The sequence below is a fragment of the Bubalus kerabau genome, chromosome 2 (assembly GCF_029407905.1).
Source record: "Bubalus kerabau isolate K-KA32 ecotype Philippines breed swamp buffalo chromosome 2, PCC_UOA_SB_1v2, whole genome shotgun sequence".
Lineage (NCBI taxonomy): Eukaryota > Metazoa > Chordata > Mammalia > Artiodactyla > Bovidae > Bubalus > Bubalus kerabau.
The window spans coordinates 38,713,147-38,739,752 of NC_073625.1; the positions used below are offsets into that span (position 1 = coordinate 38,713,147).

The following is a 26,606-nucleotide window of genomic DNA, read 5'->3' on the forward strand; positions in this document are numbered from 1 at the left end:
CCTCAATCCATGGGTCACAAAGAGTTGGACACGACTGATTGACTGAACAACAACAACCCAACACACATACACCTTTGACCATTGCAAAGGAATTTTGGAAATTAAAATGATCTTGTTTCACTCTCAACATTTCTTTTTCTTTCTTTCTTTCTTTTTGCTACCATTTTCAGAGAGGATTGAACCATCCTAAGCAAGCTCTTGCATAGACCACAATCAGGTGAACTTTTATGGGCTAGAGTATTTCTTAATACAGGTAATTCATCAGTGTATTCTTGAATGAAAATCACCAAAGCATACCAGATAAAGGCCTTCCCAGGTGGCCCTACTGACAAAGAGCCCACCTGCCAATGCAGGAGATGTGGTTTTGATCCCTGGGTCGGCAAGATCCCCTGGAGAAGGGAATGGCAACCCACTCTGGTATGTTTGCCTGGAGAATCCCATGGACAGAGGAGCCTGGTGGGCGACAGTACATGGGGTCGCAAAGAGTGGATCACAACCGAGTGACTAAACAACTGGACCTGCTTGGCTAATGACTTCTGAGTGGAACTGACCTTTCCCTTCAGGGCTGGGGCCTTAATCCCAAGGTCGAGAGTCCTAAGAGCGCTTTGCTAGGACACAGGACCAGCAGCACCCACGGTGCTGGCTGCTCCTCGGGGGTGGGCGGTCTGATCAGAGCACCTGGGCCTTCCCGGGCTGGCGTCATTTGAACAAGAATTAACTTTGGCTCCTGGAAGATGCTAATCTGGAGGCGCTGTCACCACAGCACCGCCTGGAGCATGCTGTCACCTGAGGAGGGCTGCAGGGAAAACGCAGGACACCCAGTTTAGCTTGCATTGCAGGTGAGCAACACATAACCTTGTAGGATAAGTATGTCCCGACGGATGCACAGACCACACTTGAGCTAAAGGATTTGTTGATTTCATGTAATTCAGTAAGTACATTAGTTTTCTGGGATTGTTGAATATTTAATAAAACAAGGTCTTTGGAGTCAAAGCCACTTGGGCTTGAGTTCAAGTGCTCCCTACATTCAATCTGCACTCCTTTGAACAAATTACTTGATTTCTTAATCCCATCTTGTAAAATGGCCTACCCGATTAAATATTGCTCTGAGGAATATATTTGGGATACGACATTAAAAGTTTCATTGTTTCAAAGAGGAAGTTCAGTTCAGTTCAGGCTCTCAGTCGTGTCTGACTCTTTGTGACCCCATGAATCGCAGCAGGCCAGCCCTCCTTGTCCATCACCAACTCCCAGAGTTCACTCAAACTCATGCCCATCGAGTCCGTGATGCCATCCAGCCCTCTCATCCTCTGTCGTCCCCTTCTCGTCCTGCCCTGCTGGGAGATGCCCATGAGAACTGGGTCCTTTGTCTGAAGGACACAGCTCTGGGAACTGCCTCCGTCCTTGAGATTTTGCTTGCAAACATAGCTCTCTGTTCTGCCACCCCAGAGATTAGGCGCTTATTTACTGCAGACACCTGGAGTTCTGTGCAAACTTCTCACGCACAGAGAAATGTTATCTGGTGTAAGAAATAATAACAGGGTGCCATTCCCATGCTCTCAAGATTTCTTGTGACTGTTTGTAAGATGTGTAGGTCAAACAAAGAAAATGTTAACTGTCTTGTCTTTCTCACGCTCTTCTGTATAAATATGAGATGCTGAATAAAGTTGGTGTCAGACTGCGTCCCTTCGTGAAGACGTGTCTGAACCTCTCGACCCCATCTTTGTTGCAGATTTCTCTTGCTTTAGTTTCTTTTCTCAGCCCTGCTGTGTATGTTCTCGGGACCTGATCGACTTTGCCGGCTGGCACCGGCAGGTGGCGCCCGAAACAGGGACTCGGGAATCGGAGCGCAACGACGGCTGCTGCCCGCCAAGATTGAGGTAAGTGACAAGGAATTCCTAATTAATTAAAGTAAAAGGGCAGGGAGTGTTACTGTCGAGAGTAATAAATCATGGGACAAGGCAATAGCCGCCAGTTATTTGTACATATGTTGAAAACTATGTTAAAAGGTAGGGGAATTCATGTAAATAAGTTAGAGCTAGAGAAGTTTTTACTTTTTATAGAGGAGGTTTGTCCCTGGTTTCCAGAGGAAGGAACAGTTAGTCTGGAAACTTGGAAGAAGGTAGGGAATCAATTGCAGACATATTACTCCTTACATGGTCCCAATCGTGTTCCTGTGGATGCTTTTTCTTTATGGACTCTCATAAGAGACTGTCTGGATCCTGAACATGAGGGACATAAAATTGAACGGCTCTCAGGGATTCCACAGGACCCGAAGTTGCAGAGCCTTCCACCCCTCCGCCTGAGCCGCTTTATGCTGTGCCTGAGGGAACAGCTTGTTAGGCTGGAGGGAGTGATGATGTGTTAGGCTCTGATGAACAGGAAGAGTTAAATGAACAAGCAGCTCAGTACCATAGAGAGAATGTGCCTTAGGAGATGATGGTTAGCATGCAGGCCCCCACGGGAAAAGGGGAATTAAAGCATTCAGGGCTTTCTGATGGACAGCTGGAGAATTTAATTCAGAAGACTGTTATAGCAGTAAAGAAGGATGCACAGGGAGACTCCCACTCCAGCCAGCCTGTGCCTCCAGCATGTCCTCCCTCGGTTCTTGCTGGACTCGATCCACCTCCGCCTTTTGTAGAACCACGAGAGTTTATATCTATCCCTGCTTCTTTGCCCGGTGAAAACATAAAAATTAGAAGTGAGATATTATTATCTCCTCTTCAACAAGCGATTAAGCGAGCTAATGAAGAAGGAGAACATATTCCCGGGTTTTCAGGAATCTATCCAGTATTTGAAAATGCTCAACAGCAGAGGTACTATGAACCACTGCCCTTTAAGCAACTTAAGCCAGATGAACCATATCAGGATTTTGTTGCCCGCCTGCTTGAGGCAATTGGTAAAGTGATAGGGGATGAGCAGGCGGGGATGGTGTTGGCTAAACAGTTTGCTTATGAGAATGCCAATTGGGCTTGTCAAGCTGCCTTGAGACCTTACAGGAAAAAGGGAGGCTTATCCAATTATGTACGGATTTGTGCCGATATCAGAGCTTCATATGTTCAAGACATAACTTTGGCCGCGACATTACAAGGAAAGACAGTCAAAGAAGTACTGTATCAACAACAAAAGCGAGATAAGGGATAAAATTTTGCAATTTGCTCACTATCACCAATTTCTCTTCCCCAAAATCATTGTTTCTCAGCCCCTTGCTGACGCGCTAACTGTATTTACTGATGGCTCTTCTAATGGAATAGCTAGTTTGATTATACAGGACAATACGGCCGCCTGGCGTACTAATTATAAGTCTGCTCAAGAAGTAGAACTATTTGCCGTTTTTCAGGCTTTATTACAAATTTCTGCTCCTTTTAATTTATATTCTGACAGTCAATATATCATAAGAGCCTTAAACACTATTGAGACTGTTCCATTTATTGGTACCCTGAATTCTACTATCCAAACTCTTTTTCATGATATACAACATTTAATTTGTTCCAGAGTTAACAAATGCTATTTTGGTCACATTCGTGCTCACTCTGGGCTTCCTGGACCTTTAGCACGAGGCAATGCTTTGGCTGACGAAGCTACACGTATGATATTTCCTTCATTGGAACAAATGGCAAAAACTTCTCACAGCGTACACCATCAAAACAGCAGTAGCTTAAGACTTCAATTTGGCATTACTTGAGAAGCTGCCAGACAGATTGTTAAGCAATGTCAAACATGTCCTCAATTTTTTAGCATCCCCCATTATGGAGTTAATCCCCGAGGATTGTTGCTAAATGATATATGGCAAATGGATGTTACCCATATTCCTGAATTTGGTAAACAAAAATCTGTTCCTGTTACTATTGACACCTTCTCGGGCTTTTTACATGCCTCTCTACAATCCGGAGAAGCTAGCAAACATTGTATAGCTCATTGCATTAAATGTTTTGCTGTTATGGGAACCCCTAAAACCATAAAAACAGACAATGGTCCAGGATACACTGGAAAAAATTTTCAACTCGTTTGTACACAATTGTCTATCTCACATAAAATGGGTATCCCTTATAATCCTCAAGGAATTATTGAACGGGCACATCAAACTCTCAAACATCAATTGCAAAAACTAAAGAAGGGGGAATTGTATCCCAATACCCCCTCCAACTCTCTAAACCATGCTTTATTTGTTCTAAATTTTTTACAATTGGATGTATGTGACCGTTCAGTGGCACAGCGATTTTGGAACTTTGATGCGCAAACAATAAGACCTAAAGTCTTTTGGAAAGACCCACTTGTGGGAAAATGGTATGGACCAGATGCTGTACTAATCTGGGGACGAGGGCATGTTTGTGTTTTCCCACAGGATGCCGAAGCGCCGCGCTGGCTGCCGGAAAGGTTGGTATGCACGGCAGAGACGATCTCTAGTAAACCAGATGAGGAGATGGACGATTCAAGAGCATGATGAATTACCATCTTGGCAACAACTTCAGGCATTGATGCGAGAGGCACAGAATCGTGTTGCTGTGCAGGGTGATCTGATATCGCCTTTAAGCTTCCTGATAACCTTATTAATTATCTTAAATCAGATTAATACTGCACATTCTGAAGAATATTCAAATGCTTACTGGGCTTATTTTCCTGATCCTCCCCTTCTCCAACCAGTGGGCTGGGAGGGTCGGTCCATTCCCGTATACACTAATGATACTGTAGCTTTGGGTGGTTTTTCAGATAAACATATTATTCCTAATCAAGTTAATTTCTCTTATCATGGAGTGTTTGATCGTTTACCTATTTGTCTGTCTAGATATTTTAATTCAACAGGATGTCTTTTTGTTGGGGAGTCAGGATATGCTGATTATGACAATGGTTGGAGCCTATATATTCCTGGAGTAATGAAAGAATCTGGAACTCCTCAACGTCGTAATGGAACTGGTCCTTTAGATACCCCTTTCTGCGACTTTGGAACAAGGGGAAGAGTCACTGCTGCACCATGGAGACTGTGTCGAGATGGAACTGCTACGGTTTATAATATATTTGGAACAAATGAGTCATTGTGGGACTGGTCTCCAGACTCGGCCTGAAACCCTGGCACACTCAGTGCAAACTGCAACTTTTGTTAATAATCTGGCACAAAATGTATCCATTACCCTGGGGACTCAAGAAAATATTGACAAAAAGCTAGAAGATCGATTGAATGCCCTTTATGATGTTGTAAAATTTTTAGGTGAAGAGGTTCAAAGTATAAAGCTGAGATTACAGGTACAATGTCATGCCGATTTTCGATGGATCTGTGTTACCCCCAAAAAATATAATGGTAGTATAACTGCTTGGGATAAGGTGAAAGCTCATTTAGAAGGTATTTGGCATAATGAAAATATTTCCTTAGATTTGCTGCATCTACATCAGGAAATAATGAACATTGAAAATGCACCTAGACCTGATTTGCATGTTGCAAAAAGAGCTGAGTCTTTTGTTAAAGGACTTTTTCGACATGTACCTACTGTCAATAGTATTTGGTACTTGGGAGTGGCCATAGGAGGACTATTCTTAATACTTTTAACTGTTTTATTTCTTGCACCTTGTTTAATTAAAAAACTGATTGATGATCTACGGGTGATAAAGGCTTCCATCTATGGAAATGCTCTGCGGTTAAAGGAACATAAGCGTGCGCCTATATAAAAAGAAAGGGGGAGATGCAGGGAGCTGCCTGTGAGAACGGGGTCCTTTGTCCGAAGGACACAGCTCTGGGAACTGCCTCAGTCATTCAGGGTTTGCTTGCAAACATAGCTCTCTGTCCCGCCACCCCAGAGATTAGGCGCTTATTTACCGCAGGCACCTGGAGTTCTGTGCAAACTTCTCACACACAGAGAAATGTTATCTGGTGTAAGAAATAATAACAGGGTGTCATTCCCATGCTCTCAAGATTTCTTGTGACTGTTTGTAAGATGTGTAGGTCAAACAAAGAAAATGTTAACTGTCTTGTCTTTCTCACGCTCTTCTGTATAAATATGAGATGCTGAATAAAGTTGGTGTCAGACTGCATCCCTTTGTGGAGACGTGTCTGAACCTCTCGACCCCATCTTTGTTGCAGATTTCTCTTGCTTTAGTTTCTTTTCTCAGCCCTGCCGTGCACCTTCTCGGGACCTGATCAACTTTGCTGGCTGGCACCGCCATTGCCCCACATCCCTCCCAGCATCAAAGTCTTTTCCAATGAGTCAGCTTTTCGCATGTGCTGGCCAAAGTATTGGACCTTCAACTTCAGCATCAGTCCTTCCAATGAACACCCAGGAATTGTCTCCTTTAGGATGGACTGGTTGGATCTCCTTGCAGTCCAAGGGACCCTCAGGAGTCTTCTCCAACACCACAGTTCAAAAGCATCAATTCTTTGGCACTCAGCTTTCTTCACAGTCCAACTCTCACATGCATACATGACCACTGGAAAAACCATAGCCTTGACTAGACGGACCTTTGTCGGCAAAGTGATATCTCTGCTTTTCAACATACCATCTACGTTGGTCATACCTTTCCTTCCACGGAGTAAGCGTCTTTTAATTTCATGGTTGCAGCCACCATCTGCAGTGATTTTCGAGCCCCAAAATACAAAGTCTGGCACTGTTTCCACTGCTTCCCCATCTCTTTGCCATGAAGTGATGGGACCAGATACCATGATCTTAGTTTTCAGAATGTTGAGGTTAAAGCCAACTTATTCATGCTCCTCTTTCACTTTCATCAAGAGGCTTTTTAGTTCCTCTTCACTTTCTGCCCTAAGGATGGTGTAATCTGCATATCTGAGGTTATTGATATTTCTCCCGGCAATCTTGATTCCAGCTTATGCTTCTTCCAGCCCAGCATGTCTCATCATCTACTCTGCATATAAGTTAAACAAGCAGGGTGACATTAGACAGCCTTGATGTACTGTACTCTTTTTCCTATTTGGAACCATTCCGTTTTTCCATGTCCGGTTCTAACTGTTGCTTCCTGACCTGCATACAGGTTTCTCAAGAGGCCGGTCACGTGGCCTGGTATTCCCATCTCTTTCAGAATTTCCCACAGTTTCTTGTGATCCACACAGTCAAAGGCTTTGGCATAGTCAAGAAAGCAGACATAGATGTTTTTCTGGAACTCTCTTGCTTTTGCGATGATCCAGCGGATGTTGGCAATTGGAACTCTGGTTCCTCTGCCTTTTCTAAAACCAGCTTGAACATCTGGAAGTTCACGGTTCATGTACTGCTGAAGCCTGGCTTGGAGAATTTTGAGCACTGCTTTACTGACGTGTGAGATGAGTGCAATGGTGTGTTGGTTTGAGCATTCTTTGGCATTACCCTTCTTTGGGATTGGAAGTGGTCAACATGATTTACTGTTCTTAGTGTTACTGTTAGTCACATGGAAATAGTTTGCAAGCCATAAAGTCCCCTGTAAATGTTTTCTATCACCATTACAATTTATGGGTTTACCACCAGCTAGTTAAGGGCAATCGTGGGAGGCTATTTTTCATGTCTTTAAGCTTCTCTTTGTTATTTGTAAAATGAACCATGTCGTATATGCTATGCTTCTCTCAGATTTGTTATTATTCCCTTTATCACATCCCTGGATGATGAATCAACTTGACCTTCCCTACTCTAGGCTCCAAGGTCATCCACCACATCACCCGACCTGTTGCATCTGCCACTTACCCAATGTTGTCTGGATAAAACACACAAGTAAGAGGAAGGGAAGTTACAGTAGCTTCATGATGGGAAAGGAGTTTTCGGAATTCCAAGTAGAACCAGTGTCTGGTGGCACACCTGAATCGGGGCAGGCGATCTGGCAGAGAGTTTGAAAACTTCAGCTGGAAAGAAAGTGCTTTTATGCTACCAGACATGTTCAGCTTGGCCTGGGCCTAATTTGAGGATGTTTCATCTATGGACACATGGTCCAAGTGTTTGCCCGTCGTAAAGGAAGCAGGTGTAGGAAGTCAGCATTTCCACTATGATTCTCACTTCTGCTTATGCCTCTGAGGTTTGGTGCATTTTTGGGGGAAAAATCATTAAACATTGAATTCTGTTAGAAAATTATTCATTTCTTTTTTCACCTTTATTTCATGTCTCTGCATCTGTCCATTTCTCCTTTCAGAATAAACACCCTCAGCCCATGGGTCGCAAAGAGTTGGACACTGATTCACTGAACAACAACAACACAACACACAAACACCTTTCACAATCGAAAATGAGAAGGAATTTTGGAAATTAAAATGATCTTTTTTCACTCTCAACATTTTTTTTTTTTTTTGCTACCATTTACAGAAAGAATTTATCCTACCTAAGCAAGCTCTTGCATTGACCACAATCAGGTGAGGCTTTATGGGCTAGAGTATTTCTTAATACAGGTAATTCATCAATGTATTCTTGAGTGTAAAGCAGCAAAGGATACTAGATAAGGGGCTTCCCAGGTAGCCCTAGTGACAAAGAGCCCACCTGCCAATGCAGGAGATGCAGTTTTGATCCCTGGGTCGGGAAGAACCCCTGGAGATGGGAATAACAACCCACTCCAGTATCCTTGCCTGGAGAATCCCATGGACAGAGGAGCCTGGTGGGCTACAGTCCATGGGGTCACAAAGATTTGGAGGCAACTGAAGTGACTTAGCACACATGCATACCAGGTAAATCATTGATATTTTTCTCTATGTCTTCCTTCTCTCCACTTGGTTTTGCCTTACATGTTCATACCTCTCTTTTTCTTTATATGTAAGTCTACAAAGTAACAAGTCCTGTTTTATTATCTCACAGTCTCAGCACCTAGAACAGTGCCTGGCATAGAGCAGATAGTCAAACATTTGGTTCTATGAATAGGTACTAGTATGGAAGTGTCAACATATAGGTAAACGAATAAATGGATATGAATGGAGGGAATGAGGGAGGGAAGGAGAAAAGAAAGGAAGGCTTGGGCATAATCCTTAGGGTTTTGAGGGTCTGGAGAGAGCCCATTAAGTTGCTTTATCCCAAAGTGTTCCCAAGCATAAGCACCCACTCAACCACTCCCAACCAACAGGTCAAAGCAGTTCATAATACGTCATGGTCTCTAGCCTTCACTCACCCATCTCTCTTCCATCTTACGTGAACTATATGTTCTGACTTTTTCTCTCTGTCCTGAGGCAACTTAGCAACAAAATATTTTCACTTTTAATCTTTTGATCAGCATTTGAATCTTTCACTAAGTGGAGATCTATTTTAGTTTAGTGACATCAACCTAAAAATAGAGTGTTTGTAGCAAGCTGTTTAAACAAGTCTTACTTAATTCTACAGAATAGCTCTGAGGGTTTTACTTCCTTGGTCCCAGCAACAGTACTTTTATAATAATGGAAAAGAAAGTATAGCCTACAGGCAATTGGCCACATTTCTCTCTTGTACTTTTATACTGAAAGTGATCCTTTACACTGACTCCCTAAATGTTACACATCTATTCCCATGCTTTCTTCAACCACAGATGTTTCTCTCTGTTCTGGAAACCTACCTTGCAGTTCTGCAGTTCTGCCCTTCTCAGGTGGACTGTGGCAGAGACAGCTGGGAGCCCCTGTCCATGGCTCCACGATTAGAGGCCAGGTCAACATAGGGTGGAGGAAGGGGAGAGTGAGGTCACACAGGATGCCTCCTGATCCCCGTTGGCAGGAGTCATCCTGGCGGAGAGGTGGGGAACCAGCCAGACTCAGTGGCATTGCTGCCATTGAAATCTTGGTTTTCTCTGCCCACTGGAGCCAAATAAAATTTGCAGAGACAGAGTTTGGGGCAAACAGAAAGATGGCCTTAACCCTTAAGCCTACAGAAGGGAGAACACAATTGGTTCCTGCCTCAAGGAGCCTGTCTGCCCTCCATCGGGAATCCAGGGGATCAAACAGTTGGGGCTCACAGTCAGGGGTTGGAGATATGGGATAAAAAGTGTAGGGGTCCTGAATTCTCTCTTTTTGCACTGTTTGGAAACAGTCACTAGGCCAGTGTCAGGTAGCTAGGTATTTGGGTCTGGCAGTTGGTCCCTGTGCTTGGGTCCATTGTGCTTTGAGGATCTCCTGGTGACTTTCTTCCTGTAATACAAAAGGGGGAAAGCAAATCCCTACGGGGTGGCTTCCAAAGAGAGTGCACCATAAAGTTAAGCATCAACATGAGGTTAAAATAGAGCAAAGAGAGGTACCAAACTACAAGGGGAGGTTTATGATGCCATAAAGTTAAGTATCAGGACGCGGCTAGAATAAGTTAAGGAATCATAGATGCAGAGTGTGGCTCCTGCGGAGTTAGAGGGCAACAGGTACAGATGTAGTTTGCCTAATAGGTTAGTCTTCTGAAAAGAAGAAACTTAGTTATCAATGCAGACTGCTGATTGCTAGCCAAGTAGCACTCAAAATCCTCCACACTAGGCTTCAACAGTACATGACTGAGAGTTTCCATATGTACAAGCTAGATTTAGAAAAGTCAGAGGAACCAGAGATCAAATTGCTAGCATCTGTTGGACCATAGGAAAAGCAAGACATTTCCAGAAAACATCTACTTCTGCTTCATCAGCTATGCTCAAGCCTTTGACTGTGTGGATCACAATAAACTGTGGAAAATTCTGAAGGAGATGGACCACCTGACCTGCCTCCTGCAAAACCTGTATGCAGCTCAAGAAGCAACAGTTAGAACCAGACATGGAAATACAGATTGGTTGCAACTGGGAAAGTAGTAAGTCAAGGCTGTATATTGTCCCCCTGCTTATTTAACTTCTGTGCAGAGTTCATCATGCGAAACACCAGACTGGATGAAACACAAGCTGGATAAGGATTGCTGGGAGAAATATCAGTAAGCTCAGATTGCAGATGATACCACCCTTATGGCAGAAAGTGAAGAGGAACTAAAGAGCCTCTTGATGAAGGTGAAAGCAGAGAGTGGAAAAAGCTGACTTAAACTTGACATTCCAAAAACTAAGATCATGGCATCTGGTACCATCATTTCATGGCAAATAGATGAGGAAACAGTGGAAGCAATAGATGACTTTATTTTTTAGGTTCCAAAATCACAGCAGATGGTGATTGCAGCCATGAAATTAAAAGACGCTTGCTCCTTGTAAGAAAAGCTATGACCAACCTAGACAGTTTATTAAAAAGCAGAGACATTACTTTGCCAACAAAGGTCCATCTAGTCAAAGCTATGGTTTTTCCTGTAGTCATGTATGGATGTGAGAGTTGGACTATAAAGAAAGCTGAGCACTGAAGGATTGATGCTATTGAACTGTGATGTTGGAGAAGTCTCTTGAGAGTCCCTTAGACTGCAAGGAGATCCAATCAGTCCATCCTAAAGGAAATCAGTCCTGAATATTCATTGGAAGGACTGATGCTGAAGCTGAAACTCCAATACTTCGGCCACCTTCTGGGAAGAAGTAACTCATTTGAAAAGACCCTGATGCTGGGAAAGATTGAAGGTGGGAGGAGAAGGGGATGACAGAGGATGAGATGGGTGGATGGCATCACTGACTTGATGGACATGAGTTTGAGTAACCTCTGAGAGTTATTGATGGACAGGGAGGCCTGGCATGCTGCAGTCCTTGGGGTCGCAAAGAGTTCGATATGACTGTAGCATATGAGATCTTAGTTCCCTGATCAGGGATGAACTCATGCCCCTTGCTTTGGCAGCTGGAGTTTTAACCACTGGACCACCAGGGAAGTCCCTGCTTTTAGTTTTTTGTAGCTGCAGTAGACAGGGACAAGAGGTAGAGACGGTGTGGGTCTCACCCCTGAGTAAGCATGAGAAATGACACCCAGGACCCAGGTGGAAAGGCTGACCTTGGACCAGTGCATGAGCCCATTTGGTTCATGACTCACATGGGAAAGCCATCGTCTTCTCGGTGCTGAAATGACATGAGCATTCCTCCCATGCAGGAGTGCAACATGACACCCAGAAATGTTATGGCAGTAAAACATCAACAGATACAAGAATGCAACTTAAAATTAAGTAGAAATTAAAAACTGAAATCCCAACAAAGAATATGATCAAAATTTCATATAAACAGTACCACCAAACCACACTTAATGGCAGATAAGCATTCCATGATAATAAAACAAACTAAAAATAAGGGATAAAAGGGATACAAGATATATGAGGTGTAAGACTGAGTCCCAAATACAACCTTTGAGATGAAGAACAGTTGGCAGATGCACCATGAGCATTTCTGTGAAAAAAGAAATATAAAGTTGAGTAAAATGTTGACAGCTGTTATCATTTTTTTCTCCATTAAACACACACAGGTTTGTCTCTTTTGAGCTGCTAATTTTAGGCTCAAGGCATGGTTTTAAGCTACTGCTGTATTGATTTCCCATTGCCGCTGTAGCAAATTGCCACAAGCTACGTGGCTTAAAGGAACACATACTTGTTATTGTGGTTCTGAGGATCCAAAGTCCCAAATGCGTCTCATTGGCTTCAAATCACGGTGTCAGCAGGATGCCGTTCCTTCTGGAGGCTTCCTTCCTTCTCACGCTTAGAAGCTGCCTGCCCTCCTTGGCTTATGGCCCCTTCTGCACGTCAATGTGAGCCGGGGCTGGTTTAGCCTCTCAGCGTGCATCTCTGACACGGGTCTGCGTCCCTCCTCCACGTCTAAGGCTCCTTGTAATGAGACGACATTGGGCACAGCCAGATACTCCACGTCACTTCCCTATCTTAAGGCCGAATGATGAGGTACCTTAATTCACCTGTGCTGTAATTCTCACTTGTCCTGTGTCTGCCCTTTCAGGCTACTGAAACAGAAACACCATAGGCCAGGTGGCTCTTTTTTTGCACTTTGTTTTTCAACTGAAGGATGATTGCTTTACAGAATTTTGTGGTTTTTTGTCATACATCAACAAGAATCATCCATGGGTTTACCCATGCCCCCTCCCTCCTGAAACTTCGTCCCATTTCCTTCCCCATCCCACCCTTCTAGCTGGTCTCAGAGCCCCTGTTTGAGTTCCCTGAGTCACACAGCAAATTCCTGCTGGCTATCTATTTTACATGTGGTATTGTAATAGGTGGCTTACTAACAACAGAACCTTGCTGCTGCTACTGCTAAGTCGCTTCAGTCGTGTCCGACTCTGTGCGACCCAAAGACAGCAGCCCACCAGGCTCCCCCGTCCCTGGGATTCTCCAGGCAAGAACCCTGGAGTGGGTTGTCATTTCCTTCTCCAATGCATGAAAGTGAAAAGTGAAAGTGAAGTCGCTCAGTCGTTCCCGACTCTTAGCGACCCCATGGACTGCAGCCTACCAGGCTCCTCTGTCCATGGATTTTCCAGGCAAGAGTACTGGAGTGGGGTGCCATTGCCTTCTCTGACAACAGACCCTCACTTCTCAGTTTTGGAGGCTGGGAGCTCCACGATCAAGACAGAGCATGTGGCTGGTGGATGGCGGTCTTCTCCCTGTGTCCTCAGAGGGCACAAGGGGGTGAGCCATCTCTCTGGGGTCTCTTTCATAAAGGCCCTCATTCCACCCAGGAGGGTCCCACCCTCATGACCAAATCACCTCCCAAAGGCCCTGTCTCCTAACACCATCCCCTTGGTGACCTCAGCTTGCACTGAGGGAAGAGTTAGTACAAGAACAGAGAGCTGCTCACACGTACAGCATGTACCAGCAAGGCTCTTGGTTTAACTATCAAACCCTCTGAAGAAACTGCAAGCAGGCTGAGCTCAGCATGCTCGCCCTACCCCCTGAGGTCTCTGTGTTCTGTGCTGTGTTGTCTTCATTGAATTGTGCTTTCCACAGGACTTGTTTTTCCATAGCATCTAGTTGTATCATACCATGTACACACAGAGAGACATGCTTTGTCCATGTCAACTCTGTCATTCAGTTGATGACAATTTATGAAGCAATGTCTCGTCTCAATGCCCAGCACTTACAGGAATAGGACAAGTCCATGCCTATAGAGATCTTATAGCCCAAAAGGGAATCAGAAGTGTATCCACGTGCGCACAAGGCAGGAGTAAGAAGCACAAACCAAATGGAAGTGAGGGCTGCAGGGGGACAGAGGAGGGGGGTTTCCTCCTGGAGCAGGGCTGGGGGGTTTCCTATGGGACTGGTGTGCTGGTGATTCTGGACCCCTGGGGTGCACGTTTGAGGGGAGATTCAGGGCAGGACAGGGTGCCCTGGGCTGGGAAGCAGGAAGGACAGCAGACAGAGGGGCTGGGGAAGGTCAGGCCCCCAAGGAACAGGGGTCACACCCCTGGGAGCACAGAGCATCCCATCACGATTCCCCAAAGGTTCGCGTGGGGAGCTCAGAGAGCATCCTCAGGGACTTCGGAATTCGCCTGGGATCACACACCACACAACAACCTCAGTGACCAGTGGGCAAGATTCTTTAACTTTGAACAAAATTTATTCTGGTTTAAATTTTAGACGCTCTGTCAAAGGGCGCAGTTTCTATCTCCGCATCAGTCCCGGCCGCATCTTCGCCTTCTTTTACCACCTCCTGCAGCATTTTACTCGGGGCCTGAAACAGGTGCCAATCTGTCTAATGCTTCCAGGGCACCTGATAGGCAAACAGACGCCTCTATTCCTATGGCAGCTTAGAGGATTACTTATTCCTTGAGTAAATCCTAAAAAGACAACGAAGAGGGAAAAATGTGTCAGCAGGAAAGCGGCATCTCGAGAAGGCCAGCTGTGTCCCCTCTGAGCGAGGCCCTGGGGCTTTCTGTGCTGAGATGCGGACACGGCCTCGTGACAACAAGATGTGAGTCCAGGACCCCGTGGACCAGCTTCCAGACAGACACTGACCCTGCCCAGGCTCTGGTGGACCCTCATGTTTCCAGAACCAGAGGCTGAGGGACTGGGGTGTGAGGACCCCGGTTGTGTGCAGGGTCAGCTCCACCACGAGGGCAAAGACCGGGAAGCTGTGCTACATCCACCTTCCCGCCAGGAGTCAGAAGCGGCCCTTGCGTTCTATTTTCATCGTTTAGTTTTCCAACTCACGGAGTCAGTCAAGTAGCAGAGCTGAGATAGGAGGAAAAAATGCAACTGAAAGTGTAAGAACCGTTTAACGAGAACTTACTCTCAAAGTAACTTACAGCTGACAGTGACAATGGTTCAGAAAAAAAAGTTTTGTATCCTGGTCTCTACTGACCCAGAACACTCTCAGCGCTGGTGCCAGTCAGCCCCTCTCCTCCTCCCTTTGTGGTTTCCTCCCGACCAGAGGCCTTCCCGTCCTCTCACACGCCTGACCAGGGGCCTTCCCTTCTTCCTCACAGGCCTTTTTCCTCTTGACCACAAGGCACTGCTGGTCCCTCTCTAGTTCCCGTCCAGGGATTGAACCGAGGCCCGGGCACTGAGAGGCCGTCTTCCTTACACTCCTGTCCTCTCTCCCTGCCACTGTGCTAAGAGTTGGGTTACAGGCATAAACAACACTGATCAGACAAGGCCTTTTCAATTTGATTTTGACATCTAATCAGTTGTCTCAGGTCTCAACTTCCGCAACCTCTCCCTCCCTCCCTCCATCCCTCCCTCCATCCCTCCTTCCTTCCTATATATTTTCATCCTATTTCCGGAAATATCAAGGGTAAGACGAAAATCAGACAGCCGATCCTGCACACTGCTTTGGATGTGCTGCCTCCCAGCTGTGGAGCGAGGGTCGCATCATCAGCGACGTGTCCTGGAGGAACTTTCTGCTGAGGAGACTCAGCACGGAGTGTCCCAAGGGCAGCTCCCGAAGCCCAGGCTCGGCCTGACTCTCCTCTGGACTTCTCTGGTCGCCCAGAGCCACCTCCCTTCAAATAGGAAGATTTATAAAGCAACATTCTGAGCTTCTGTCATGGGACAAAATCAAATTTCTTGCTTTTATGAAAAAGAAAAAAAGGAGAGTCACTTAACAGAGGAATCTTCTGTTTCCTCCTCATGAAACCAATGAGGAGACGGGATCAGAAGCTTTGACTCTCTAAAGTGGCTTAGAAACAACCAGGATTTTTGCAGGGCGGTCCTCAGCCCCCTCTCACTACTGAGGACTCAGCGCTGGCTTCTCAGAAGCATCAAATATGGTGGGTTTAGTCTGACCACATGTGGATGGGGGTAGCAGGACAGAAGGAGGTAGAAACACGAGAGAGAGCCCGTGGCTCCCCCCGGGGCTCCCACAAGCTCACCTGACCCAGCAGACAGGACCAGAAAGAGGAGCCCGAGGAGCAGGTGATGGAGCCTCATGCTGGTGCCCCGAGCTCTATGGCTGACGCTGGAGAAGACACTGCACTTGCCACCTTATAAAGGTCCCAGGTTCAGGGAGGAATTCCGCTCTGGCTGTGGATTTGGTTATTAGGAACTCATTAACTGAGCCTCTTCCCTGTGTGTCATGGGAGTGTCCTTTATAGCATAAAGCAGGGGCACTCGTATGCTAATGAGGCTGTGGAAAGGCCAGGAAAAGCTTTCCTGCTGCCCTTTTGACCAGAAGCTTCTCCCTGGCAGTCAGTTCAGCTGATGGGCAGGGGTGTGGCAAGGGGCACAGACTTGCCTGTTTCCCCTGGCAGGGGCACAGACTTCTTGCTGCACCTTTGCTTACCTGCTCCCTAGCCCCACCCTTGCCCTTGTAGGGCTTTGAATCTGCCCACTCTTTTCCTGTGCAGAAGGAAATGGTACCCCACTCCAGTACTCTTGTCTGGAAAATTCCATGGATGGAGGAGCCTGGTGGGCTACAGTTCATGGGGATTGCAGAGAGTCAGACATGACTGGGAGACTTCACTTTCTTTATTTCTATAGTTCCTTCTGGACTTGGAGAAGCAGAAGCTGGAATCAAGATTGCAGGGAAAAATACCAATAACCTCAAATATGCAGATGACACCACCGTAACAGCAGAAAGTGAAGAGGAACTAAAAAGCCTCTTGATGAAAGTGAAAGAAGAGAGTGAAAAAGTTGGCTTAGTGCTCTACATTCAGAAAACTAAATCATGGCATCTGGTCCCATCACTTCATGGAAGATAGATGGGGAAACAGTGGAAACAGTGTCAGACTCTATTTTGGGGGGCTCCAAAATCACTGCAGATGGTGATTGCAGCTGTGAAATTAAAAGATACTTATTCCTTGAAAGGAAAGTTATGACCAACCTAGATAGCATTTGAAAAGCAGAGATATTATTTTGCCAACAAAGGTCCGTCTAGTCAAGGCTATGGTTTTTCCAGTGGTCATGTGTGGATGTGAGAGTTGGACTATGAAGAAAGCTGAGTGCTGAAGAATTGATGCTTTTGAACTGTGGTGTTGGAGAAGACTCTTGAGAGTCCCTTGGACTGCAAGGACATCCAACCAGTCCATCCTAAAGGAGATCACCCCTGGGTGTTCTTTGGAAGGACTGATGCTGAGGCTGAAACTCCAATCCTTTGGCCATGTCATGCGAAGAGTTGACTCATTGGTAAAGACCCTGATGCTGGGAGGGATTGGGGGTAGGAGGAGAAGGGAACGACAGAGGATGAGATGGCTGGATGGCATCACTGATTCGATGGATTGAGTTTGAGTGAACTCTGGGAGTTGGTGATGGACAGGGAGGCCTGGCATGCTGCAATTCATGGGGTCACAAAGAGTCGGACACCACTGAGGGACTGAACTGAACTGAACTGATAGTTCCTTTCGGAGAAGGAAATGGCAACCTGCTCCAGTGTTCTTACCTGGTGAGTCCCATGGACTGAGGGGCCTGGTGGGCTGCAGTCTATGGGGTTGCAGAGAGTCGGACACGACTAAGCAACTAACACATACACTGTTTCCATGAAAGGCTGTTTCAGGCCCAAATAGGGACTAACTTGTTCAGAGGCAGTTTCACTCCCTTGACAAGACTTGCTGACTCCCAGCATCCACAGAGACAGCCACGCTCTTTCTGGCCCCTGTGGCACTGAGGGAAGAGACCCAGTGGTCCCGACCTGCTCCCCACTCCAGCTAGCCTGTTATGGGATGGCAGCAACAGTTGCCGCCAAAATCCTGGTTTTCTTTGCCCACCAGAGCTGAATAAAAATTGTGGAGACAGAGTTTGGAGGAAACAGAAAGATGGCTTTAATCATTAAGCTGGCAGAAGGGAAAACACAATAGGTTCCTGCCTCAAGGGGCCTGTTTCCCCTCCATTGGGAATCCAGGGGATCATACAGTCAGGGCTCATAGTCAGGGCCTGGAGATACGGGACAAAATGTGTGCTGCTGCTGCTGCTGCTGCTAAGTCGCTTCACTCCTGTCTGACTCTGTGCGACCCCATAGACGGCAGCCCACCAGGCTCCCCTGTCCCTAGGACTCTCCAGGCAAGAACACTGGAGTGGGTTGCCATTTCCTCCTCCAATGCATGAAAGTGAAAAGTCAAAGTGAAGTCGCTCAGTCGTGTCCAACTCTTAGCGACCCCATGGACTGCAGCCCACCAAGGTCCTCCATCCATGGGATTTTCCAGGCAAGAGTACTGGAGTGGGGTGCCATTGCCTTCTCTGACAAAAGGTGTAGGGACCCTGAATTGTCTCTTTTGCACTGTTGGGAAACAGTCAATAAGCCAGTGTCAGGTAGCTAGGTATCTGGGTCTGGCAGTTGGTCCCAGTGGTTGGGTCCATTGTCCTTTGGGGATTTCATGGTGACTTTCTTCCTGTAATACAAAAGGGGGAAAGCAAACCACTAGGGTTGGCTTCCAAAGAGAGTGCACCATAAAGTTAAGCATCAACATGAGGTAACATAGAGCAAAGGAAGGGAAAAACAAACTACAAGGGGAGGTTTATGATGCAATAAAGTTAAGTATCAGGACGTGGCTAGAATAAGTTAAAGGATAATAGATGCAGAATGTGACTCCTGCAGAAATGGAGGGCCATAGGTGTCAGGTGTAGTTCGCATAATAGGTTAGTCTTCTGTAAAGAAGAAACCTGGTTATCAATACAGACTGTACGTTAGAAACAGTTAAAGTGGAGAAAGACACAAAAGGGAAAAAAGAAAGAAGGGGGGGGAACTTTTATTAATTCTCTGCAACACAATCACACACCAGTCTCATGAAATCTCAGTGGGACATGTGTTGGGAAGATGGGTGCTGCATTTCCTTCAATCAGAGACAGAGTGGGAGGATGATGCTGCCACTGAATGCATCTCCCCAGCCTAGTATCACGAAGCAGGCCCAGCAGTGGGGACCCCTTCACTGGGTTGAGGGGGACCTCCATCACTAAGTAACATCCCTCACTTAGTAACATCCATCCATCTCAGTGTTGGAGAGGCACTGACCTGGCTTTTCAGAAATGCTAAATCTCAGGATGGAACTTGCCATGCAGCTCTGAGTAGAACTCCAAGCCCTTTAGAAATGTGGGGACCCGGGAGGACCCCATCCTGAAGGAGCCCCTGGAGCTTCAGTCCTGTTCAGGTCCCCCGCTGTGGCTCAGAGTCTCGCATCTGAGGCTCTGTAAAGCCATGAAGGCTGCCTCAAGCAGACAGAGTCCCTGGCTGGCACCCAGGGATAGGATTTTTCTGAAGGAAAATAAGTTGTCTTAATCATGATTCCTTCTGCTTTAGCTCTAAATGATATTTGAATGAGGTAGATATCATCTACATATATATATATGTAGATATCATCTACATATATATATGTAGATATCATCTACATATATATATATATACACACACACACACATAAGATATATATATATATATCTGTTTATTTATGGACCTGCAGGCAAAATCTACACTACAGGGTCAGTTTATAAACACGCTATAATACTACACTGGAGAAAGAAGTGAGACTGAATCGTTATCTACTCTGTCTGTTTGTTGAAAATGATTTTTTTCAGGGAATTCTGCTTAATGTTATGTGACAGCTTGGATGGGAAGGAAGTTTGGGGCAGAATGGATACATGTATATGCATGGCTGAGTCTCTTTGCTGTCCACCTGAAACTATCACACCATTATTAATCAGCTATACTCCAATTCAAAGTTTTTTTAAAAAAGTAATTTTTAAAAATGCTGTTTTACGGGACTTCCTTGAAGAGTGGGTAAGAGTGGTAAGAGTGAGCTTACATTGAGCTTTCATTGTTTCCATTGCTGTGCAGAAGCTTTTCAGTTTGATAGATCCTACCATTTAGCTTTGCTTTTGTGGCTTGTGCTTTTGGTGTCAAGCTCAAAATCATCCTTGTGGAGGCCCATGCCAAAGAACTTTTCTCCTATGCTTTCTTTTAGGAGTTTTGTGGTTTCAGGAGTTCTGTGGTTTTGTAAACCTTTAATCTATCTTGCGTTGAATTTTGTGTATGGTATAAGAGATCTTACTTGCTCACCAGGGATGGAATCTGTGCCCCCTGCATTCAAAACTTGGAATCTTAACCACTGGATTGTCAGGGAAATTCCAATTGTAACTGCTAATTTGTCTGTCTCTCCGATTATTCCTGTAAGTTTTCTTTAAGAATTTTAAAATTCCTTTGCTAAGTACATTCTGATTCAGTATTCATATGTATTCTTGATGAATTAAACATCTTATCATTAGGATAAATACCCCTCTCTATATCTGGTCCTTGTCCTAAAAGTTACTTCATTGTGCTGTGCTTAGTCAATCAGGCATGTCTGACCCTTTGTGACCCCATAGACTGTAGCCTGCCAGGCTCCTCTGTCCATGGGGATTCTCCAGGCAAGAATACTGCAGTGGGTTGCCATGCCCTCCTCCAGCGCATCTTCCCAAACCAGGGATCAAACCAGGTCTCCCGCATTGGAGGCAGATTCTTTACCATCTGAGCCACCAGGAAGCCTGTCAATTAACCAGTACAGCCTACTATGTTTTCTTTACATTAATGTTTCCATAGCATATCTGTCAGCTCAACAGTAAAGAATCTGCCTGAGATGCAGCAGATGCAGAGACATGGTTTTGATCCCTGGGTCGGGCAGATTCCCCACAGGAGGGCATGGCAACACACTGCAGTCATCTTGACTGGATGATTCCATGGGGGTCTCAAGAGTGCTGGACATGACTGAGGGTCTAAACAATGACCACAGCAGATCTGTTTCCATCCTTTCATTTTAAATCCACTTGCCTTTTTATTTGATGTCTCAAGTGGGTTTTTTATAGTTAGTTTATATCTGATTCATGTTGTTGTTGTTGTTGTTGTTGTTGTTGTTGTTTTACTGAAAGGACCATCTGTCTCCTTAAGATAGTGTCTAGAATCTTAGCATCACACTTTATCCCATCAAGCTGAACCAAAATTCCATCTAGTATCCTAGACTTCACTTTTCAGAGCAGTTTTAGAATTGAACGAAAAGCACAGAGTTTTTAGGCAGGCTACACAGGCAGGCTACAGTCCACAAAGGGTCAGCACCTCCACAGTCCACAGAGTAGCAGAGTCGGACACAACTGCAGCGACTTAGCACACAGGCACACACCCCTGATCCTGATGCCCATTGCTGGTTTTCTGTCCAGAAGTGAAGATGCCTGCACTCTCTGAACTTTGACCCCACTCTCTTCAACTCAACTCAAGAATTGTTGGTCTCTTTGGGTTCTTGTTGCCTGAGCTTTAGGCCTGGAAATCTGTAGAGGCTGGAGATGTCAGAAGTCTCACTTCACTTGTTTTCTTTTCTTTTTTTATAAATGGTTAAGCACATAACATTTAATTAGCTAATTCATTAATTTGGCTTCCTTGGACCTTAGTCATGGCAGGCAGGATCTTAGCTGTGGCATGTGGGATCTAGTTCCCTGATCAGGGGTGCACCCAGGCCCCCTGTGTTGGGAACACAGAATCCCAGCCACCAGACTGCCAGGGAAGTCCCTCACCTCACTTGTTTTCTTCTCTCCTCAATTATGGTCCTGGACTGCTTGTGCCAGAGCCTGAATCAATAGTTTCACAGGTTTTGCCTGGTTCCTTAGGTGTGTACTGTAGGAGGGCAGTACACAGTCCCATCAGAGTCCTTTTTTTAAATGCTGAATTGTGGGGTCCAAGCTCTTGTCTTTGAGGTGTGCCCTTTGTTCCTGAGATAATATTGTAACCCTAAATATACTCAGGTAAACAACTCCCCTCACCTCGGCAAGATTCCTGTTCTGTCCTGCACCTGCTTGTTCCTGAATGATGCCCCTTGCTTTAATTCCTGCTGAAGATCCCAGTCCCTTCGAGCTTTCATGTAATTTTCCTGCACGTTTCAGGGGCAGTGATGCAGGTTCTATGAGCAGGTTTCCGTCACTCTGGCTCCTTTTGCTTCCCTCCCTTTCCCTCCCCTCCCCTTTCTCACCCTCTTTCTATTTCCTCAGCCTGCCTCATCTTGTGGAGAGGAAACTGCTAAAGGAGAGATAACCCAGCTCAAGCTTGTGTAGACGGTGGTTCCAGTGAGCTACCTGTACCACCTCATTTATTTTATCCAGCATCTTCAGGCAGGAGGTAAGACCTTAGAAACGAGAGCTCTGTCTACTTTGCTCAGAGGGGCTCGGGGTGGAGGTCTCTTCTGATGAACCATGGGAGGAAGGAAGCAATGGAAACCACGTGGCCGCCAGTTGGCGGGGCTTCCCAGAGACCCGCTATCATCACCCAGGGTCTCCGCGGAAGCTCTTACTTGAGCCCTGTGCTCCCCGGGAGTGGCTGCCTTCTGAGCCTCCCCGGACTCCCTGGTCCTCTGCCCACCCCCAAGCCCACTCCGGGCTTCCCAGCCCTGGCATTTGGGGCTGGCCTTCTTGTTCTGTGTTTCTTAGCTTCTGTTCATTTCAACCACCAGCTGTGTCTCTGTGTCAGTTATTGCATGGTTGCAAAAATACGTGGTCTACATCATCTAAGTCAACTTCAGCTGCAGTCTGAGGCCAGTTTTGGTGAAGAAACTTTGAAATTTTCCAAGACTGTCTAGTGTCTATGTGTGGGGGCGGTGAAGGGGCAGCAGGGGCGGTGTGTTCTCAAAAGGTTCTGCAACCCAGGAAAAGTTACTTCAGAGTGTAGACACCCACAGCCCATCCCTGTGGAGCTCTGGGGGTGTCTTCCATCTTTTTCCTCTTCACTTGTCCACATTTGGTTGTGAGCCAGTCAGGGTTCTCCAGAGAAATAACCCATTTTTAAAGGAATCATCTCACACCATTATGAAAGTAAGCCCCAAAACATACAAACGTTTTGGCAAGTCCCCAAACCAGCAAACAGATCCAGTGCCAGTGCGGTAGACCAGCAGGACTCAGGGAGGAGCTGATGCTGGAGTTCAAATCTGAAGGCTGGCTGCTGGTAGAATTCCTTCCCTTTGTGGGGAAGTCAGTCTTTGTTCAGGCCTTCAACTGATTGGATGAGGCCCACGCATGTCATGCAGGGGTAATAATAACCTGCTTTACCAATGTCCGCTGATTTAAATATAGGTCTCATTTCCAAACATCCTCACAGGAACATCCAGAATGACGTTTGGCCAAATATCCGGGCAGCAAGGCCCAGCTGCGTCCGTACGTGAGATGAGGCACCACAGGGAGGTTCTCAGGTTCGCTCTTCTCTGTCTTGTCTCCCCTTTCCCTCACAGTGTGGTTTTCCAGCCGATAGGAGCTTTGAGATGGACAGCATTTGTGGTCCCTTAGAAGTGAGAGGACACCTGGGAGTGGTCCTCTGTCCCTCCTGTCAGGACCATTTACCCATTTTAAAATGAGACCTAAAGGGCTCTTTTTATTATGGAGCCTGCATTTTGTCTTTGCCAATTTTCAATTGAAGTAGAGCTTGCATAGAGTGAGGAGCACAGATCCTGAGTGTCCAGCTGGAACCCGAATCCCTGTCAAACTATGGGATGGCCCCATTCAGCCCCAAGTGACATTGACCCCCTCCCCTCCTCCTCTCCGACCCTCTCCTGCTCATCCCACCTGCAGAACTCTGTGCAATCTGGGTGGTGGGGTCAGGACACATTCTCAGCAGTGCAAGGACCTCCGGCTTTGTATTCCAGTAGTTCTGATAAGTTCCCATAGTTTAATGCCAGTAGTTCTCAACTCACATGGTTTTTCATTGTAGTTTACCTTTAAATAATATTTACCCTCATCTTCACTGAATGGTGGGCATTAGTCCCTTGGACTACAAGGAGATCCAACCAGTCAATCCTAAGGGAAATCAACCCAGAATATTCATTGGAAGCCTAATACTGAAGCTACGATGCTTTGGCCACCTGATGCAAAGAGCCAACTCATTGGAAAAGACCGTGATGCTTGGAATGATTGAGGGCACAAGAAGGAGGTGGCAGAGGATGAGATGGTTGGATGGCATCACAGTCTCATGGACATGAACTTGAGCAAACTCTGGGAGATAGTGAAGGACAGAGGAACCTGGAGTGCTGCAATCCGTGGGGTCACAGAGTTAGACATGACTGGGAAAGCAACTGAACAATAACAAGAACAACAACAGTGACCTCTGGGATGGGGAAGGGACCACGAACTTGTCTGTGTTTGGCTCCTGACAGGTACTGCATGAAGTCTGTTGCCTCAGTGACTGTGGAGCCAACACTGAGAACTCAGGAGGGCTTGCTCGTTTACTGGGCTCAGATTACGCATGTGGCCTCTGCAGCAGGGAGCTGGAGGCACCACCAGGGTGGCAAAGGGAGCCCAGGGTGTCCTGCACTATTTTCTGCTATTCTCAGCCTGTGAATCACCAGTGTTGTGGTCAGACTGCACCCTGTAGGTCTGATGCTCTCAGGAAGCTCTGTCACAAGGAAAATAGAGGCTTTTTGCTTAGGAGACCTAAAACTTACACAGCACACCTTCCTACCATGGTGTGGGTCTGATAAACTCAGGAAGCTCCAAAAACAGAAAAAAATAGAGGCTTTTTTTTAGGAGACCTAAAACTTACACAGCACACTCACCCTACCATGGTGTCAGGTAGGGAGAGAATGCATGGGGGACCTAGGCTTTTGCTTTTGTTCAGGTATAGGGTTGGGAGTCTGGGTTTTCAAGGATGCTGCTGCTGCTGCTGCTGCTAAGTAGCATCAATCATGTCCAACTCTGTGTGACCTCACAGAAGGTAGCCCACCAGGCTCCCCCGTCCCTGGGATTTTCCAGGCAAGAATACTAGAGTGGGTTGCCAGTGTCTTCTCCATTCAAGGATGCACTATTGGTGAATTTAAAACATACGAGGGAGAATTTAAAGTGTAGGAAGAGAAAGAAACCAACAAGTGACCCAAATGGCCATGTAAAGAAATCAATCAAGGTTTCTAAAACAAAGGAGCCTGGGGAGGAGGCCGTGGCCTGGCCATTCCTCTGGCGTTTTCTGGAGTTCTGTGAGTCAGTAGCAAATCATACAACATGAAGGAGGAGGTACTGGGATTCCTGAGTTTGTAGCCAAGTCGGGCAGGAGTGTGGGGGAGCTGGGGACCCAAGAGTTGGCATCTGAGTTTGGGACAGTCTTCCGGAACTGGTATCATACCTGTGAGGCTGACCCTCCTTCTGGGGTGCTTAGTGTCAGAAGTGAGCTGAAGCCCTGGACACACAGTTGGTGTCAAGAAGGGAAAACACACAAACAAAACCCTCTCAGCCAGGAACTGTGAACCCTCTTTAATCTCAGTTTTAAGCAACTGCTCTTGACTTCCACATCCTGTCTATCTGACTCAACCCTTTGTAGATGAAGAACCTAGAATCCTTGACCTGATGCTGCTAAACCCCTTCCCACGCCCCCGGATTCAGCCTGTTTTCAGGATGCCTCATGCACAGCAGGTCCTGTCTCCCCACTGGCCCTGTTTGGATGCCTCTTTCCCCTCCACTTGCCTTCATTCCCCACGACTGCTTCATGTGGCACCTTCTCCTCCAAAGCTCCCGTCAGCTCCCAACGCCCACTCTCAGCTGAGAGACGTCATGCCAGGTTTTCAAAGAAAATCAAAGCAACCAGACATGAATTTCCCCAGTTGTGGCCCCCAGGTGTGTCTACGTCTGTGCCCACATGTGGCGTGTGATTCTCTCCAAGCTCCCTGCACACCTTACTGTCTCTTCTCCCTGTCCCCCTTCCCCAGTCCTCACCACCTCCTTTTTCTTTCAGCATCTTTGGAGAGATTCTGAATGGTTTCTGTTTGATGACAACTCCTCTTTGTCCAGGTGAAATACTCCTGTGCTATTTTTCTTAATTTATTGTATTTAACTGCTTGCTTTATACTGATTCTTTTTTTGTTTGTCTGATTTTTAATTTGTGCCAGCTCTTAGCTGTTGCATGCAGAATATTTAGTTGCAACACGTGAACTCTTAGTTGTGGCATGTGGGATCTAGTTCCCTGACCAGGGATCGAACCTCTGCCCCAGCATTGGGAGCTCAGAGTCTTAACCACTGGACCACCAGGGCTGTCCATGTACAATCTACTTTAAAGAGGTTTTGTACGGTGGGTAGACAGAATTGGGTTCCAGGCTACAGGGATTTCTCCCTATGATGCATGATTGTTACTATGAATACCTTCTTTCAATGGGTAACCAATGAGAATAACACAAATGGACCATCCACATTCTCATAACCAGATTCACAACTGCTGCCTCTTAAGCAGACTCCTTCCTACCAGTGTGGCCCCTCATGTGATGGTTAAGTTAGCACATCTCTTCTCCTTCCTGAGGCTGAGCTTCCTGTGTTATACAGCAGCTTCCCACTAGCTAGCTGTTTTATATATGGTGCGTTTATAACAGTCCTTTACCTTCACTTCCTGAATGCAGTCTATATATAGCTACCGAGTTTTTTCCAGATTACAAACTTGACAGTGTTATTTCCTCATTTAAAGTCCTTCAGTTTCTTCTCTTTGCTTACAAGACAAAT

The 26,606-nt window shown here is 46.1% G+C and overlaps 1 protein-coding gene and 1 long non-coding RNA gene across 2 annotated transcripts; one reads left to right on the forward strand and one right to left on the reverse strand.

Annotated features, from left to right (window-relative positions):
* Positions 1-1,792: 1,792 nt before the first annotated feature.
* LOC129644668 (uncharacterized) lies at positions 1,793-6,023 on the forward strand. The gene is made up of 3 exons (XR_008710922.1): positions 1,793-1,880; positions 4,346-4,377; positions 4,828-6,023. It is a non-coding gene; the product is annotated as an uncharacterized LOC129644668 (long non-coding RNA).
* An 8,285-nt stretch (positions 6,024-14,308) lies between these two features.
* Positions 14,309-16,133, reverse strand: LOC129644669 (enteric beta-defensin-like). Its single transcript, XM_055570182.1, has 2 exons — positions 16,076-16,133; positions 14,309-14,542 (listed from the first exon to the last, which is right to left on the reverse strand). Exons 1-2 carry the CDS (start codon positions 16,131-16,133, stop codon positions 14,406-14,408), a joined length of 195 nt encoding a protein of 64 aa, XP_055426157.1. The 3' UTR covers positions 14,309-14,405.
* Positions 16,134-26,606: the final 10,473 nt, after the last annotated feature.